Source organism: Hylaeus volcanicus, chromosome 1 (genome assembly GCF_026283585.1).
Source record: "Hylaeus volcanicus isolate JK05 chromosome 1, UHH_iyHylVolc1.0_haploid, whole genome shotgun sequence".
Taxonomy (NCBI): Eukaryota; Metazoa; Arthropoda; class Insecta; order Hymenoptera; family Colletidae; genus Hylaeus; species Hylaeus volcanicus.
The window spans coordinates 7,578,484-7,596,479 of record NC_071976.1 but is presented as its reverse complement, the minus strand read 5'-3'; the positions used below and the strand labels follow the sequence as shown (position 1 = coordinate 7,596,479).

Sequence of the window (17,996 nt, the reverse complement as noted above, 5' to 3'; positions counted from 1 at the left end):
AGCTGGGAGACCTAATACTGGGACACCTTTGATATATGGTGACTATGTTTTGCCAAGGAAACGATTGGAGGGTCGATTAAAATTGCATGATTCTTGTTCAGATATTAGAGCTTGGAGTCCAAATTCTTTGGAAAATTCTCGTTATTTTCGTGAACTTAATGAACATGATTCACCAGTATGTACTTAATTAAATACATAATTATTTAAATGAAATAAGAACTTTGAATGTAAATAATTTCTTATCAAAGATAGGAAAAATAATACCAACCAATGTAGTGGTTGATAATATAATACAACTCAATTCACAAACACAACATCAACTCCAACTTTTTAAAAGAGAGTTACAAAAGTATAAAAGTCTAAAGCTTACTCCTAAACAAGAAGAACAATTACGACAGTTAGTGAGTAACCTTGTAAATATATTCAAGTATTCTTACAGTTGTTTAATGATTTTATATTTTCTTCTGTAGGACCGTTATCAAAAAGTAAAGGAATCATTGCAAAGTGATTATACACCAGGATCACTTTTAAGAGATGCATTTGGCAATGTTACTAAATGTGTTCCTGTGATTCATTCAAATTCGTATTTATCCATTCACATACCCTCTGAAAAGAATCTCCAATTTAATAAACAAGATGCATCCACTATTGCAAATCAAATCACTCCATTATATTCTTATTCCTTAACTACATTTGACATAGATTCATCCTCAAATAATTTTAACTTAGTACCATTGTTTAGACGTACTCCAACACCATCTCCCACTGGAGGTATAATACAAGATTATAATTTTATTAATTTCTGAATTTCAATTTAATTTTTATCTCTTTAGATTACAGTGCAAGGTCAACACCCTGTATAGAATACATTGATGTTGCTTTACAGGTATGAATCCTACATCAATACCTCTTCTGACATTACTGTAATATTATATAAACAAATGTTTGTTATAGGTACAACAAGAAATGCGTGATGTAGGAGTACAGTTTGATGGTCAAGTTGACAAATATTTACATAATATTAAAACTATATCTGTATGGACATATTTGTGTCTTTCGTTATTTAAATAATATACTTATGTAAATATTATTATGTAGGTACTGTCACAAACATCATTCAAATATAAATCTAGCAATGAAGATAATAGTGTAGGAGAATCAGACAAAAGTAGTTTGCAGACAAATGATCAAGAAGAACAAAGTTTTGAATGTGATGCATCTTGTAGTGAAAGTTCACATGATATTGAATCTCCATTAGACTCTGATAGTGAAATAGAAACAGAATCTAATTTTAGCATACATGGTAGCAGTCACAAAGGGATTATCATTCAAAAGGATTCTGAAATTATTGTTTTGAAGAATGAACTTTGTGTATGAAGTATATTATATTCATAAATGATTTATTTACATAGAATCATAAATATATTTTACTCGTATCTGTGATGTTATATATTTAGTATAATTATAGTTTATTTAAAGGTAAGGGATGCTGAATTGGAGGAGATACGAGACATAAATAAAAATTTGCAGACTTTACTGAAAGAAAAGGAAGACTGTATGAACACTCAGCAAGAAAATCTTAAAGCAAGTACATAAAAAATAACTTTAAGTATCAATTTCAAATGGCGATATTTTATGAAAGTACTGCAAATAATTTATGCCTAATAATTATTACATAGATACTACATGACAAGTTGAAGAAGCTGGAATACCAACGCAATTGTGAAGTAGAAGATTTAAAAGTAAAGGTAACGCATATTTCAGATACTACTTAATATTTGTAATTTATAATTTTTCTAAGTGTTATCCACCCTTCTTTTTAGCTTTATGGTTGCAAATATTTAATTGGACAATTGAAACAGGACTTAAATAAAAAGTGTGAAAGTTGTTACTTACAATCACAGGAAATTGAAAATCTCAGACTATGTGTTAAAGAAGTGACAACACTACAGTTAGAGAAAGATTCACTTTTAGTTAGTAATGTCATATATTTAATATCACCAATATATATCTACAAATAATGAAATTTGATTTATTATTTTTCTACTATAGAAAAAACTACAAGAAATGGAACAATTAACTGAACAAGCTAAGAGTTGCACTTTGGCTTTAGAACGATTAAAGAATGTTTTGTTAGAAAAAGATGAACTTAAACAACAAAATTATGAACAAAGTTGCATTATGGCAGATCAAGAAAGAGAAATACAGCGACTGTTAAAACGGAATAAAGAAATATCAGTTACACACGATGAACAAGTAGATTTATATTATCATATTTGTTAATACTACAAATATTTAATTGTTTCCTTATTATTGTATTTTATATTCCGATTTTTAATTAGGAGAAGACAAAGAACACATTAAAGAATATGGAAGCTATACTTAATGATAAAACTACTCAAATTTCTCAATACAAAGAGCAATTAATTTCTATGAGACAAGAAATTAGTGATTTTGTTAACAATTTAAAGCTAGCTCTAAACAATTTAGAAGAATTTAATGGATCATGTGAGGATGTATGTATTTGTGCAAAATGTGACCTGGACATTGGTGAGGAGGCAAATAATGTACTGTACAATATAAATGTCATAATGACAAGATTTCAAAGTTATAAAATAGAACGACAGAATCTTTTACAACAAATAGAAGACTTAAAACATTATGTAAAGAATGATAATCAGCAAACTTATTTAAGAAAAAATTTAAGAAACATAATGTCTGATGACTTTTACTGTGAACCTGAAATACATCAAAGAAATACAAGTAAAATTAGTAATTAAACCTTTACTTTCATATATTTAAATCATATATAAACTTTTCAAAAGCTAAACTGATTGATTCTGAAAAGTTTATATGATATTAATGTATTTAAAGTGATGTACATATTATAAATATTCTACATTATTCAGGTGGAAAGGACAGTGTAATAATGTTAAATATAATGCAAAATAAACATGATACAAATGAAAGAGAAGTTGAAGATGTCTCTAACTCATTTGATAGTGAAACCTCATTTAATGTAATAACTAATAATTCTTACAATTTCAAAAATTTAATATTCTAATTACTTTTATTTTTTCCCTGTAAAATGAATAATTATATGTTTTATTTCATAGGAATATCAAAATTATGTTATTAAATTGAATAGAAAAAATAGTATTGATGAAGTGGAAAAAGAAATTATTGATTATATTTCGTACTTTTTAATTAAAATGCATTCCCTTACTCAGAAGTTACAAGTATACATAGAAATTGAACGTCCTTTAATGATTAAACAAATTTACAATTTTTATGAAGTGCTTAAAGATACAGAATCGGCTATTAATACTTGTCAAGGTATAGTTAATTTGTACTTTTATGAAATTTACGTTAATTTGCAATATATTATTTATTTTAATAGATATTTCATTGAGGAAACAACGAATTTCTGAATTATACAATCAACATAAAAAGGAACACAAGAACTATAAATCGTACAATAAAAAGTTACCAAATGAATTGTTTCAAATACAAATTAAGATAAACGAATTTATTGAAACAATTCTCTATCAACTGCTAAATGATATATTACTTTTAGAACAACGAAATTTGTCTGACAAGCAGATTAATCAGGCTTTTGAAATATATCTCAGGTCTTGCATTGATAAAATAAATATAGCTCTTCAAGGTATAACATTCCAATATTTTTACTATTTATATCGAATTATTGTTAACAATAAATAAGATCAATTATTACTATTTTCGATTACAAATTGCAAATTGATATTTAAAAATATTTATTATCAAAGGTGCTGGAGATCAACGTTTGCATATCGTTGATGAAATAGAAAAACAACAAAAAGAGTTACAGAAAAAAGATTTAGAAATTTCTCAATTGAAAGAAGAGATGGAACATCACTTAAAACGAAGAGGAGAAGGAGATTGTATAAATCAAGAAGAGTCCAAAAATATTACTGAAATTGAAGAAGAATTATTAAAAGTAGCTACAGAACTCAATGCAAAAGATGCAATTGTATTGAAATTAGAAGAACAGCTACAAATAAATGAAAACAGATTATGTGTATATGAAAAAGATTGCAATACATTGAAAAAACAAAATAAAAATCTTGATAATAGTAAACATAGATTATTAAAAGAATGTCAACAATACAAGGAACAAATAGAAATCAAAGATATGGAAATCAAAATGTTATCGCAACAATTTCATAGTGTGGGAACAATTATGGAAGAGAAGATTACGGAAATGAAAAAGGAGTAATATATTTTCTATTTTTAATTGATATTTAATATTCTTTTGAGTCAGTTTATAATAAATAATAATATTATTTTAGATTGCATGATCTAGAATCCGAAAATAACGAATTGAAAAACAAAGTTATGCAAGTAAATGAAATGCTTTCTAAGAAGGATGAAATTATAAGAAACTTAGAAAGTAAGGTGGATAGAACTGAAAACATTTTATCATATAAAATTATTGAACATAACAATACAATAGAAGAAAAGCAATGTGAGATTATAAAACTGAAAGACGAAAATAAATTATTGAATAAAAAATTGAAAAACATTGAAAACAAACTTGCAGATATGAATCAAACGATTATATCTTTAACCGAACATAATGATAAAATCGATGTCATATATTTATTGCAAGAAGATCTTGCAAAATTAGATAAAATCGAAAGAAAATTGAAAGTTGAACTTAATAATTTAAAAACACAACTTGCTAATGATCAAAATAAAAATAAAAAACTTGATAATAATTTGGATGCATTCTTGCATGAAAACGAAAATTTGAAAAAGAATGTTGAATATTGGAAGAATGAGAATTCTGAATTGTCAACTAAACTCTGCAGTGAAATGGTTGAAGAAAAATTAAGAAAAAAATTATATACAATTTCGAATAAACTGTATGAAAGATTATCAATTCTTAATGAACAACTTAATTTAGAAAAAGATGTATCAAATGATCAGTCAGCCAATGGAGGACTGAATGATGAATACACAGTTAATAAAATAATATTTCATATAACAGTTTCATTTTATTATTAATTATTAATCCATTTATTTTATTTGTAGGTGTATCAAGATAAAAAAATGGAATTATTAATAGTTAATATAAATGAAGACTTAAAGTCTGATTGCAGACATAAGAAAAGGGAAAATGAGGTAGAAGACATTCAGAATGAGCAACTCTTAAGTAATACACGCATAGAAAATGAAGTGTCCACAAATAATTACGTTACGTTCGGACAATTGAATTCTTCAGAAGATAGCAGCCTAGAGATGAAGTACAAAATAAATTACCTAAAAAATGGAACAAATGGAGATCAAGATGAAATCAAAAAATTACTAAGCGAGATGGAAATGAGAGATTCTGAAATAAGAAACCTTAAAGATGCTATGAGCAGCTTAGTAAAAGAAAACGCTGATATTCATGCTGCCCTTAAAGTAGCTATTGCATGATGTTATAGCAACTATTAATTAATTATATTATATAATTCATTTCTTTATTTTAATACTCACAAAACTGTTGTATAGTCTCAAATAGAAGAATATCAAGATAAGTTAACATTAATGAAGAAAAACTATGATAGCAGTTTAAATGCACTATGTGAAAGACACAAAGAAAGTGTTGAAACTTTACAAAAACGATTTGAAGATATCATAAAGGGTGAAAGAACGTTTGATTCAGAAAACTGGTTACAAGTATGTAAACATATTATCATAGTACAACAATAAAATTAATGCACAATATGTTTTTAGTCATTAGATATGAAGGAATTGACAGATCTTTATGAACGAATAAGTATGATCATGGATACCAACTCGAATTTAATTCGCATGAAAGACGAAAATCGGTGCTTTTATGAGAATGACGTTCAAAGCGAATTTTACAGGGAAATGAATAAAACAGAGAAAAACTTACAAATTCCGTATAAAAATTTATTATACGTAAAAGGTAACAATATTTTGAAAGTAAAAGTGTTGACAAGAGTAACATTTAAATGTATACACATAATTTTTTCGTTTTAAAGAGGAAATACCGAATAAAATCGAATTGCCAATTTCGACAGAACAAAATAATTTGTACCTGCAAAATCAATGCCAGTTTATCATTTCGAGTCAAACTCAAAACTATCCAAATTTGCAAATGCAAGATTATAAGTTATGTTTGGAACAAGATTGTGGGTAACGTATTTATTTTATTACTGCACTCGAAGCTTTACCAGATTGTGCAGTAATTTTACTTTTTAGATATTCTGTTGGTGAAAGAAAACTTTTGGAATCAGAAAACAAATATGAAAAAGAAAGACATGCAGTGAAAGATAATACTACTGTAAGATTAATAATCAATAATCAAAAATTTCAATATGTTCTATTCACGCATATTTATGTTTACAGTTTGATCAACAGAGATGGAATTTTATTAATCAATGTACCGCATACCACAAATTGAGCAGTACTTCTGAATATTCAAAACCTATTCATGCAGACTAATTTTATTAAAGGAAATACAAATTTTTATAATAGAATTTGTTAACACTTTCAAGAAGTTATTTGTTTCTTTACTCTCCTTTACTGTATCTAAACTTTATAAAGACTCCAATATATTCTTATATGTTTTTTCTATTTAATTTTACATTTTTTATATTACATTAATTCTATTAGAATAAATGTAATTAAAGTTGTAATATTTAAGAAAACATTCTCGAAAGCAAATGCTAGTCTATTAAATTTGAATAAAAAAGATACAAACACATTGGTTTGTAAAATTACAATTTAATTTATTTCCACGGGAATACAAAAAAAAAAACGTCATTTCTTAAAAATAAAATCATCTATACATATAATTTGCAAACGAAGGTCAAATTTAAATACTCTGAAATAGAGGACAAATTAAATAATTTTGTTTTTCTATAAACATTGTCAACTAAGATAATATTGCAATTAAGCTTATAATATATATTCCAGTAAAAATATAAATAAACTTAGCTGTGTGTATTCAAAATTTGTATTTTTATACAATAACCATTTCTTCTCTTAAAGCAGATGCAAGATCGGACTCTGAATCATTGCACAACAAGCTGACAACTTGATCACAGTTTAATACAAAATCAAAGGCACTACTGTATGTCAAAATTGTATTTTTTAATTCTTTAAGTTTTGTTATACCATGTTTATGAATTTTCAAATTTCTTCTTCTATATCTAACAGCTGTAATCATTTTATCTAAAGTATAATGTAACCATAAAATATTCGTGTATGGCTCAAATGTTTGCCAATTATTTCTGAAATAATTTATAGAAATAAGTATGTAATTTAAAATATACGGAAATTGTGTACATATATTTCGAAATATTTAATACTCACTTGATCTTATCTCTCATCAAACGATATATTTCAAATTGATATTCACCCTGAGCTGTAAAAAGGCTAGGGTCTGATGCAAGATCATTAAATATACTACATTCCTGATAGGTTATTCTTGAAAGCGTAAAATCTATAATAGATACCTAAAACAAGAAATTTAATATCTGGATAATCTTTATAACTAATTGAAGTAAATCACTATATAATATTTGAATGTACCTTTACACCTTTACTAATTAATTTAACTTCTTTTTCTCCCAATTTATAATGTATATGAGATTCAGTCGTTGGAGATATTAATACGTTACCCCAATGTAGGTCTCTGTGTTCAAATTCAATAGCTTTCTCTGCAACTGCCAATGCTAATGCAGCCTACCAAACATTATAAGTATAATTACTACTACAATATATTTAAAATTAAATATGGCTGTTATTAAAAGAATTTAAAAACCTGTATGAATAAAATATAAGCTTCTTCCGCTGTAGGAAATACAAATGCTTCCAAATCTTGACCACCATGGCCGAGTTCTAGAACTATATACAATTGATCATCATTAAACATTGATGGGCAATCATTCTCTGAACGTTTCTCTTCGTCGTAAATATTCCAAAGTTTCACAAGCTTTTTCGGATATTCTCCCTTGAGACATTTAATATTTTTTACATTTACAAATCCATCAGTATTATATTTTGTATTAAATCTTAGATTATGTAATTCCCTGGAAACGTTTTTTTTTTTAAACATTAATGTTATAGTTGACACCCTAATGTATTAGAATGATAATATTTAATTACATTGCAATAATAATTTCAGATAATATCTCATGAAATTTTTTTTGTGGTTCTCCATTAACATGAACATCGCCTTCTATGGGAATAATTTTTATAACAGTTTTTTTATCTTCGTATTCGTGAAGAAAAACTTCTCCATAAACGCCTTCCCCAATTTTCCGACAATATTCCAAGTAGCTACGAAAAGATCAATTGTATTAACTATGTTAACTGTATTAAATGTGTTATAACGTGTATTTACATTAGTATATACAATTAATCAATAAAGTTTGAAATGCTTAAATAAAAAAAGAAATTATATAAAATGTTCCTAATTCACTATATTATACATTATTGATTAAGTATACGTACGAATCGGAAAAATATGTAGAAAATGATATATAATCTTTTTGTGAGCATTTTGTCAAGATAACTTCTTTTGCTGTTGAAATTGTATGTTCTTCACCAATTTCACCATCAACATCATCATTCTGAATGTTGCATACAGAAGATTTTCGTGGATCTGTATAAGAATATACATAATCATATTTATTCAAATAATACATTATCCATATATTAATACAAGATGAAAGAATAACTCACTACTTAATGTAATCCTTTGACTGTTTATAGGAACAATACCATAAACTTCAAGAAATGGAGCATCTTCTATGAGTTTTATAGTTTTATTAATTGGAACAACACGAACAGATATTCTTCTTGAAAGACGTCCAAGGCTAGTAGAATCACTGGTTCTACCTTTGTTATTACTCAACTCATGTTCATCTGTATTAATCGTTTCATTAATCACTTGTAATTCTTTGACACTTCTAGTTTTTCTCATACAACTGTGTATAGCACCTACAAGTGTAAAAGTTTCAATAAACATTACTATTTTAGCAAAGAATCTGTTTTATTTTCTTATACAAAACTATGGGACCTACCCATTTATATGTGTATTTTTTCCATTTTTCTGTTCCTTTTTTTTGTAATAAAAAAATATACTATAATTTTTTTATACTATTAATGATTATAACAAATTTGTTGTATAATAGTATGTACAAAAAATGAAAAATATATAGCAAATAAAATGGATGTACATATATGTATATACGTATATGTATATATATATATATATACACATATATAAATATATGTAGTCTAAAATGAAAAATAATGAAATGTTAATATTTCAGGTTAATAAATCTTGAAATAGAATTTTGTTGTCAAATATTTAAAAAAGAATGATATTCAAATGTTTTTATGTATAGTATTAAAAGGTTCTTTCATGGAATAATGTATCTATCACATAGTACAACCTTCATTAAATTTCTAATTCTTAATTAAAAATAATATTTAACATAAGCTTTTATTTATTCTGTAATCACCTTGGTTTTGCATATTTAAGACGTCCAGAACGATATCTTTCCATTTTTTACCTTTACCTACAGATAATCTATCCAAATTTGATTCATTTTGTATATTATTCAGAATTGATAAAGACCTTGCCCATGATTTGCCTGGCTTTAAATATATGGGTTTTTGTATTTTTACTGGTATAGTATGAATGTATGTTTCTATATTTTCTGTAGACTCCAACGTTCTCTTAGATAACTTAGATTTTTTAATTTCACTTGTTCTTTTCAGAGATATCTGATTTTCCTTAAGCTGCATACTATTATTGCCATCTTCTGAAATATCATCCATATCTAGCTCCCATTTACGGTATCGCTTTCTTTTTTTCGTAATTCTGATAGGATCTTCTAACCGGTTTAAAACTACATAAGGTTCCATTGCATTGCAACGACTGTCATCATTATTTATATGGGATTTGTTTGAACTTAATGTATGATTTTTGTCAAGTAGACTTTCAGTTTCTTTCATTGGGCACGTATTTTTGTTTTCAAGGTCTGTTCCTTCAGTTTCGAGCCGAAATTCCACATCACCGGATGATGCATTAGAAATCATCAATTTAGCAGGAATAAACATTTCGTACAAATCTTCTTTCACGTCATCAAACTTAGTTTCTACTTTGCTATCTTCTACATTTAAAAGTGAATTTTTATTTAATTTAATGGAATCGGAATACATTTTATTGCTTAATTCTTTATTTATATCATCTAATATTACGTCACTGGCAGTTACTTTTGTTATATTAATTGCTGGTTTACATAATGATGTCTGAGTACTTCCACTAGTATCACTAAATAAGGACAGTGATCTGTTTACATCAATAGAAAAATTTAGGTGGTTTTTCTTTACCACATCTAACATTCGATGTTCCTGTATTAATTCAGGAGAGACATCTAATGTAATACTTTTTATTATTTCAGTTGTTAAAATATTTTTCACAGAGTCCGGTAATTTTTCACATGTTACTTGTGTTAAGTGTTCTCCATGCTTAGGAGTATTATTACTAGTACAATTAAGTATAGCTAATGAATTAGTATTCTCCATTTTTATTTTCTCTGATTGATCTAAATTATAGTTTCTAAATTTGGATGTATTTGTCACACAAGTGGGCAATAATTCAATCTTTTCTTTAATTAGACTTTTTTCTGATGTACCTGATTTGATCCCACACGAATCTTCATTTATTTGTTGAAATTCTAGAGAAACTAAATTATTTTTACTATTTACACTAGTTGGGATACTATCTATGTTTGTTACAGACTCATTTAATTTTTCAGAATATGTGATAGGAATTGGTGATACAGCAATTACATGAGACAATATTTTTACTGGTCTACCAATAGGTGTACTGCTAATAACATTTCCACATGTTTTATTGGAAGACCATCGCTTCGTATCTGAGGATATTTCTAATTGTTCCATTTTTACAAAACAGTGTTTTACATTTTTATTATCATGTTCTGTATTGTCAATGTTTGTTTTAGTAATTTCAGTATGTTTTAATGATTTATCAGTTTTTAATATATTTTTGTGCATCCCTTTTGTAAAATTATTTTCATCATTATTATTCTTCTGTTCTAATATATTCAACTTATCCAAAGTTACAGAACATGGCACTATTTTTAAACTTTTGTTGGAACTTGAGTTTAATATATTGCTATTTTTATTATTTTTTCTAAAGGCATATTTGTTATTAGCTTTTTTATTTGGGCCTTTGTTATACTTATTACGACAATCCTTGTTCTCAGAGATATCTATGTGAGAATCTAAATTTATAGAATCAATGTTCGTGTTACTGGATGTTGTTTTCTTATTGTTTCTTGCTTTACGCAATTTATATTTTTTGTATGATTTATTCTTTTTCACCTGCTGATAGAAATACAAACAATTAAACAATTTTCTCTGACTTATAATATTAATCAATTATAATCTTACTCTACTACTACTTTAAAAAAGCTCACCTCAGACTTTTTATTCTTTTGAGATTCTGATACATTCGTTCTTAATATTATTTTTGTCTTTGTTTGCATTTTAGACTTGTTACATTGTACTTTCTGTTTTGAAACAGGTTTTATGTCATCATCAGGTAATTTTATATCATTGTATAAGAAACATTTATAATGAACTTGTTCTTCAGATATACTACTACTAGAATTAGAACTACTATCTGCATTGCTATGTTTTGCTGTAGCATTGTACGTTTTAAGTGCCTGTGTTTGAGTTCTGTAAAAAGAAAAACAAATCAGAATTTAAACATATATTTGAAAATAATAACAAAATTGCATACTTCGTATTTTTAACAAGTCTGTCAAACGTTGTTTCAAAAGGATCATAAAATATAGAATCATTGTTACTTAATTCTTTTTTTATTGAACTGTTATTAATGGTTGCAGTGGAAATATGTATTTTTTGCATTGGAATTATTCTTTCTTCACATTTCTTCCTCCCATAAGTACGAATCGGCACTTTACAATTCATTTCGACTTCTTTACAGTGCCAATAAGAATTGTTGTCCTTCTTTTGTAAACAGGTTGGGTAAAAAACTGAATTCAGAAACATGCATTTTAATTTCGAACACAACCTAAATAATAGGGTTTATTTTATCACTACCTTGGTGAAGAACGGGCTGAAGTAGCAGCCTAGTGACTTACGTGTTCAACAGAAAATCCCCAATGATCAGTGATCATTGACTGACATGTCCACTGAAATCATCCAAGTTGCTCGATGTTTTCCTAATCACGTGGTTAACCTCTATTATACTCTTACGAATTCTTATGTTTTTTATGATTTGCTTTATAAAATGGATTCAGGTGACAACTTTGATGTTTACGTTGGTTGTAAATCTGGAGTCTTCAAAGGTAATTTTAAGTCTTTATTTTAAATTAATACGTTTTTGTAGTTAATTAAACTTCTTAATGTCTTCATATACGTGTATAGGTTAACTGCAAAAAATGTTTTTTGTTTTTATTAATACTAGTTTAACAGAGAGTGAACATTTATAATTCATTATGAAATCTATTAATTCAATTTTACTGAAAACACCTTTTATTTATAGGTGTAAAAATAGCTAAAAAGGAATGTGTAATGCAAAACATACAAAACTTGGTGTCCATAACAGATGACGACGAAGTCACGACAATGTCCTGGGGTGATGACGAAGAAAAGGAAATTTTAATCGCCTGTGGAGTAAAAGGGACTAGGAGGTTATATATAATAAGTAATTTTTCAGCTGAAGTAAAGTTGAATTTGCCATCTGTGATGACTTATCGTAATAGCTTCTACTTTTCAGTGTGAAAGTTTATGATACAAAGTGTTCAACATTTACATGTTCATTTTTTACTGATATTGGAAAAGGAAAGATCAATGGCATATCACGGTACAATGGGTAAGTAATGACTGTTGGAAACACTAAAATTGTCTTAATTTTGTACATGTTTCTTTAGAGCAATTTTGACTGCAGTACATTCAGGAGAAGTGAAATTATGGAGGTTTGAAAAGGAACATGAAATTCTGATAAATGCTGGTGAAAATTTAAATAGAATGCGTCATTCTAAAACAAATAAAAACATAATTGCAACTGGTGGCTATGAGCATAGGCTACAATTATTTGACTTAGAGAAACAGAGACAAATATTTTTAGAAAAAAATCAACCTAATGATTGGTTACAATTAAAGGTTCCTATTTGGATTTCTGATATAGATTTTCTTCCTACTACAGAACAGATTGTTGCAGTTAGTAAATATGGGCATGTAAGATATTCATTATACATATACTAACATTTCCTATTATAAGAGATGGAAGTTTTTATATTGAGATTATAAATTAATAAATATTGAACATTGTAAGGTACGATTGTATGATCCAAAGACACAACGAAGACCTGTCATCAATTTAGAAGTAGAAGGTGAAGCCTTAACAACATTAACCGTGACACCAAGAGAAAAGTAAGTATATATTGTATACATTGTATATTAAATCATATTTATCAGAGATGGGCAAAATCCTGACAAGATTTCGCCCAATTCTAATATACATAGTGATATAAATACAAAGTGAATCATGTTATTTGTATTTCAGGCAAATTATAGTGGGTTCTGGGAAAGGTAAAATGAACCTCGTAGATCTAAGGAAACCAGCTAAAGTATTAAATACTTACAAAGGATTTGCTGGTGGTATAACTGGACTAGCTTGCAGTACAAGCGAACCTTACGTTGTTAGCGTTAGTTTAGATCGATATTTAAGAATACACCACATCGATACTAAACAGTTACTAAAAAAGGTAAAAGTAGTAATTGCATTAACAAATTAATTTTGAAGTTGCTCTACAAAAAAGATTTATTTTAATACTATATTCCTAACGTTTATATATTAATATTTGTTTTATACTACAGGTTTATTTAACATCGAAGATATCGTGTATGTTGTTGCATTCAGGATTTTCGTTACCAACAGAAATTGAAACTGACAAAGATGTACAAATATGTAACAATAGCTCGGACTCGAGCGTCAAAGGGCAAAAAAATGAGGCAGATAAACCAGATAACGATGTAGAATATGACATGTTATTTGAGAAGATGCCTGTTATTCTAAGTAATAAAGAGGATAGAAAATCAATTGAACGAAAGCGAAGGAAAACAAAAGAAAGTTCGTCAGATGAAGAAATTGTAAGTATTTTGGTATTATTCTTTTCAATTTGTATAAAAACCTTAATAAATGGTAAAAAATAATGATTCTAAATTATACTTTCAACATATAGATATCTTCAAAGTTTACAAGGAGAAAAGAGAAATTAGAAAAAAATTGTAAGAAAACAAAATCGAAGCAGTCAAAACATACATAAAGTCATTAGTCAATATAAACACTACTACAGTTCTCTTGACATAACGCAGATACACCTTTAGGAACAGAAAATTCTTCCATAGAATTTATTATATCAAAAATCTCTTCCATGCATCAGTCTACGCATAGTCTGTCACTCTACAGTGAAGAGGATATTAGCCACGCGGCGTTATATCAAGAGTCTACTGTATATGTAGATTAAGAAAAACTGAAACTGTCACGTATTTTTGTAATAAGTTTGTTTATAAAGTTCGAATAAGTATTTATATCTTAAAATGCAGAGTATCGAATAATTTCAATTAATCCACGAAGTATAATCGCCAGGCGCTTCTAAAAAACAGGGATAACAAATCAAACAAAAATGATTACGAACAATAAAGTAAAATGTTTCTGTTACGATGTATTTTGTCACTCAGCAATTCGTTTTTCATTTGTAACTTACATATATGAGGGACATGAATAATACGCTAATCGTTTTTGCCCTGAATATACAGTACTGAAACGCGACTAAGTGTACTGCCTAATTATTCGATTAATTCTTTATTGTACAATTTATTCTTAATACCTTGTCTATATATTGTTTTGGTTCGCAAATGCAGCGTACGCCGAGTGCAATGGTTTCTCAAGTACAATAACTACCGCTGTCTGTTTTCTGTCAGGGTTATTTAAATTGTGCTTTCGATACAATTGTGATATTGAAATCGGGTGCGCTGCAGGATGTAGGCTACTGTAATTTTTTTTTTTTACGTCTAAAAACTAGAAAAAGTGAACGTGACAACTCGCAAAGTTGAAACGCATTTTGTACTAAAAGGAAATATAATGTTCGCAGCTACAGCACACTAAATCTTATTCGGCTATATTCTTTCAGCTGTACAAAAATCATTGTCCACTACGCCTCTTGTTAATTAATACTAATGCAAACATGCTTTATCCTGACTGCGCTTACATCTGAAATGGAATATTTATTCTTATCCTCGTAAAACGTACCTAGGAATAAATTTACTAAATTACAGGCACTGTCCCCTTCAAGATCAAGTGGTGGTTTTACCCATATTTCTACAGAGAAAATGGAACTTCGCGCCAAAAAGGAAAATACATTCCTTGGCACAAAGGCCATTTATATACAAATTTTCACATTTAGATGTAACATGCAGATGTCTGCACAATTCTTAATTCCATCTCTTTGATGCAGTAAGCGTAGAACAAAGATCTGTTTTGAGGCGAAACAGTTTCTTTTAATTGATCGCGTTTGTACAGGAATGCCTTCTGCCATTCATTTTGTAATTCGTTATTGAAATAGTATCAACGTTGAGTGGAGTATACGTTTTACACAATTATCGTCCACTTCTCAAATAGAATTCGATACGGGTGCTTTCTCTGTTCATATGACATGATTACATAGATTAGATGAAAACTTAGGTTCGACATGATAAATATTTACGAGAAACAATCTATGTAGTTTCCAAAATTATTTTCTTCCGATTAATACCTATAAAAATTAATAATAATGTAAAATTTAATTACAAAACTTTCCTTTTACATTTTACGTGACGTCAATTATACCGTCATAAATAATTACGTAATGTACAGAATTTGGTCAGAGATCACATAAAAACGCCAATATGTTCCTTACACTTCCATTTCCGTTTCTTTTTCCTACATGAAAATTTGCCAGCAAAGTAGTTAATTTCTAAAAACCTCACGTAAAGCAGATACAAACAAAATATAAGTATTTAAAAGAAGTAAAATTAAATTAAATTATATATACACACAAATCTATAATAAATGTAACATGAATATGTTCAAAATCAAACTGTTTCGTAAGTAACTTGAATAAAGTACTGCTGATACTTCTAGAAATTTAAAGCATCGATTAAGATTGGTGGCAGCACGTATTCAATATAAGGAAAAGTTGTTTCCATTTTCCATGCTTTGTAGGCCTGTCACTTAATATGTAACAATATTGTATGAAATACATAAAACAATGACGTATAAATTCAATGACAGATTATAGGTTAGATTCATGTAAAGTAATGGCTTCCTGTACTTGAATATTTCTCGAAGATGCACAGAAGCTTGAACGATAACACAATTTTTTAACATTTTAATTATTATTTTACTGTTTATTATTTGTTACACGCACACTAATTTCATTTGATAGCTACATCATAGTCGGTCGTTCATGTAAAATCAAAAGCACCATGTTTCTTTTCCTGTATCGCATGCTGTGCAATTGTTTCAAATTGAATTATTTATTATGCACATCGGTTGCTGATGTTCAAACATCTAACTGCGACAGTTCCACAGGCGAAAAGCTGTTTTAATAAACAAGCATACAGGATATACATATTTAGAGACTTTTGTTTAAAACTGTAATATTCGTTTATGTCGGAGAAAAGCGTGGAAGGCCTCTGTAAAAACGGGGTCCATATTTATTAATTATGGAGCACTCTTCGATATACCACTACAAAGTTTCGTGTCATCCAGACACATCTCTAAACTATTTCAGGTAAATAAAGTAAGTTATTTCATAATCTTTGATCTCAATTAAAATACAAGGTTTCAGTGTAAGAAGAGCACAGCAGCATTATATAAATGTAAAGGACGAAACAGCTATTTGTTTCCTTGAAACTCTTTTGAAACATTCCCAGTATACGGTAGCAGAAAGGGTGTCGAGAATTCATACCCTGAGCAGTTAATGGCGTAGCGATCGTGCCTGGCAAGAAGCTCGAACGTTTATGTTGAGTAGCATTTGTACCATAAAAAAATTAAGCTTTCTCAACTTTATACATTATACAGCATTGCATTATTGTTTGTCGCGTCCAGTGAAATTCGTTCATCATTCTCGTACTCGCCGAGATTTTATTTACTTCCGGTAACCGTTACTTTTCTGACGTAAACGAGCATACAACAATGTTTCATATGTTTTTCATAAATTCTTAAGCATGGGTAACGCGAGCGTTAAGAATAGGTGAAAAACACATGCTTATCCGTTTGTTACTTGCTGCTGTTGCACTGCAAAATTTGAACTTTACAGTGAGTAAACCAGTCACAATTTCATGCCTAATAGCATGTTAAGGTGATATTGCCTCATTCTCCCCCTGACACGGTTACTTCCCTCCATGCAGGTTCTTGAGACTGGTTTACTAAAGTAGATTGAGGTTCAGAAATATCTGACGCTGCTGGACTCAGCGGTGGACTAGGTGTCGCGGGTGCCTCTTCGGATTGGTTTACGTCAGCTGCATCTTGTTCAGCTTCTTGTTCACCATCAGGGAGAGAAGCTTCCGACTGCACAGAACTCGGAGCCTTTGATACAGAATCCTGTGCTCTTAACGATATAGAACTATTTTTATTGCTACTGCCATCTTCACCTATAAACAAACATTTAATTGTTATTTTGATCTATATGTCTCTAATTAACGTGATGCAATTTTAAAACGGTATTCTTACCACAAGGCCTAAGAACGAGGTAGAAGAGTAAATCGGATAGAGAAATTATACCAATCACTTTATCATCTTCATCAACCACTACTAGCCTATGGACCTAAAAAATATCAATATAATTTAATTTGACACGTAACAATTATTTTGCTCAATAATA

The 17,996-nt window shown here is 28.5% G+C and overlaps 4 protein-coding genes and 1 pseudogene across 9 annotated transcripts in view; 3 read left to right on the top strand and 2 right to left on the bottom strand.

The window, feature by feature from the left end:
* The first annotated feature begins 111 nt into the window (after positions 1–111).
* Positions 112–2,942, top strand: LOC128874656 (synaptonemal complex protein 1-like). Its single transcript, XM_054119589.1, has 9 exons — positions 112–401; positions 471–771; positions 955–1,035; positions 1,099–1,371; positions 1,480–1,584; positions 1,680–1,748; positions 1,824–1,973; positions 2,053–2,256; positions 2,343–2,942. The coding sequence occupies exons 3-9, from the start codon at positions 967–969 to the stop codon at positions 2,778–2,780; spliced, it is 1,308 nt and encodes a 435-aa protein (XP_053975564.1). The 5' UTR covers positions 112–401; positions 471–771; positions 955–966; the 3' UTR covers positions 2,781–2,942.
* Positions 2,854–6,608, top strand: LOC128884604 (uveal autoantigen with coiled-coil domains and ankyrin repeats-like; annotated as a pseudogene).
* Positions 6,609–6,763: 155 nt separating this feature from the next.
* On the bottom strand, positions 6,764–12,328 carry LOC128874546 (uncharacterized). Of its 4 annotated transcripts, none has more exons than XM_054119396.1 (11): positions 12,207–12,328; positions 11,843–12,098; positions 11,517–11,778; positions 9,531–11,424; positions 8,746–9,003; positions 8,515–8,665; positions 8,167–8,340; positions 7,823–8,090; positions 7,591–7,743; positions 7,372–7,514; positions 6,764–7,289 (listed from the first exon to the last, which is right to left on the bottom strand). In XM_054119396.1, the coding sequence occupies exons 2-11, from the start codon at positions 12,031–12,033 to the stop codon at positions 7,019–7,021; spliced, it is 3,765 nt and encodes a 1,254-aa protein (XP_053975371.1). In that variant the 5' UTR covers positions 12,034–12,098; positions 12,207–12,328; the 3' UTR covers positions 6,764–7,018. The 4 variants fall into 4 exon arrangements, with proteins under 4 accessions (XP_053975371.1, XP_053975355.1, XP_053975346.1 ...); XM_054119380.1 differs by having other exon boundaries at positions 11,843–12,136; positions 12,207–12,324; XM_054119371.1 differs by lacking the exon at positions 12,207–12,328 and having other exon boundaries at positions 11,843–12,159.
* Positions 12,275–14,991, top strand: LOC128874640 (WD repeat-containing protein 74). Of its 3 annotated transcripts, none has more exons than XM_054119577.1 (8): positions 12,275–12,413; positions 12,611–12,758; positions 12,845–12,940; positions 13,016–13,305; positions 13,403–13,500; positions 13,634–13,835; positions 13,948–14,220; positions 14,313–14,991. In XM_054119577.1, exons 3-8 carry the CDS (start codon positions 12,856–12,858, stop codon positions 14,394–14,396), a joined length of 1,032 nt encoding a protein of 343 aa, XP_053975552.1. In that variant the 5' UTR covers positions 12,275–12,413; positions 12,611–12,758; positions 12,845–12,855; the 3' UTR covers positions 14,397–14,991. The 3 variants fall into 3 exon arrangements, with proteins under 3 accessions (XP_053975552.1, XP_053975544.1, XP_053975537.1); XM_054119569.1 differs by having other exon boundaries at positions 12,611–12,772; XM_054119562.1 differs by having other exon boundaries at positions 12,281–12,413; positions 12,999–13,305.
* LOC128874567 (dentin sialophosphoprotein) overlaps positions 14,771–17,996 on the bottom strand; it is a 193,013-nt gene continuing 189,787 nt past the window's right edge. Inside the window, exons 15-16 of the mRNA XM_054119408.1 lie at positions 17,846–17,939; positions 14,771–17,766 (exon numbers count right to left, since the gene is read on the bottom strand). Of these exons, the coding sequence (XP_053975383.1) occupies positions 17,486–17,766; positions 17,846–17,939 (375 nt within the window). The 3' untranslated portion in view covers positions 14,771–17,485. The remainder of the gene's footprint in view (positions 17,767–17,845; positions 17,940–17,996) is intronic.

Bases quoted from the DNA above. Each gene is read 5' to 3' on its own strand.
- LOC128874656 (XM_054119589.1), top strand. From the start codon at position 967: ATGCGTGATGTAGGAGTACAGTTTGATGGTCAAGTTGACAAATATTTA. The intron at 1,749-1,823 runs GTAACGCATATT...CCTTCTTTTTAG, and splicing joins TAGAAGATTTAAAAGTAAAG to CTTTATGGTTGCAAATATTT. The intron at 1,974-2,052 runs GTTAGTAATGTC...TTTCTACTATAG, and splicing joins TAGAGAAAGATTCACTTTTA to AAAAAACTACAAGAAATGGA.
- LOC128874546 (XM_054119380.1), bottom strand. From the start codon at position 12,114: ATGTTTCTGAATTCAGTTTTTTACCCAACCTGTTTACAAAAGAAGGAC. The intron at 11,425-11,516 runs GTGAGCTTTTTT...TATTTCTATCAG, and splicing joins AAAAGAATAAAAAGTCTGAG to CAGGTGAAAAAGAATAAATC. The intron at 8,091-8,166 runs GTAATTAAATAT...AAACGTTTCCAG, and splicing joins TCTGAAATTATTATTGCAAT to GGAATTACATAATCTAAGAT.
- LOC128874640 (XM_054119562.1), top strand. From the start codon at position 12,356: ATGGATTCAGGTGACAACTTTGATGTTTACGTTGGTTGTAAATCTGGA. The intron at 12,759-12,844 runs GTTATATATAAT...TCTACTTTTCAG, and splicing joins GGAGTAAAAGGGACTAGGAG to TGTGAAAGTTTATGATACAA. The intron at 12,941-12,998 runs GTAAGTAATGAC...ATGTTTCTTTAG, and splicing joins GGCATATCACGGTACAATGG to AGCAATTTTGACTGCAGTAC.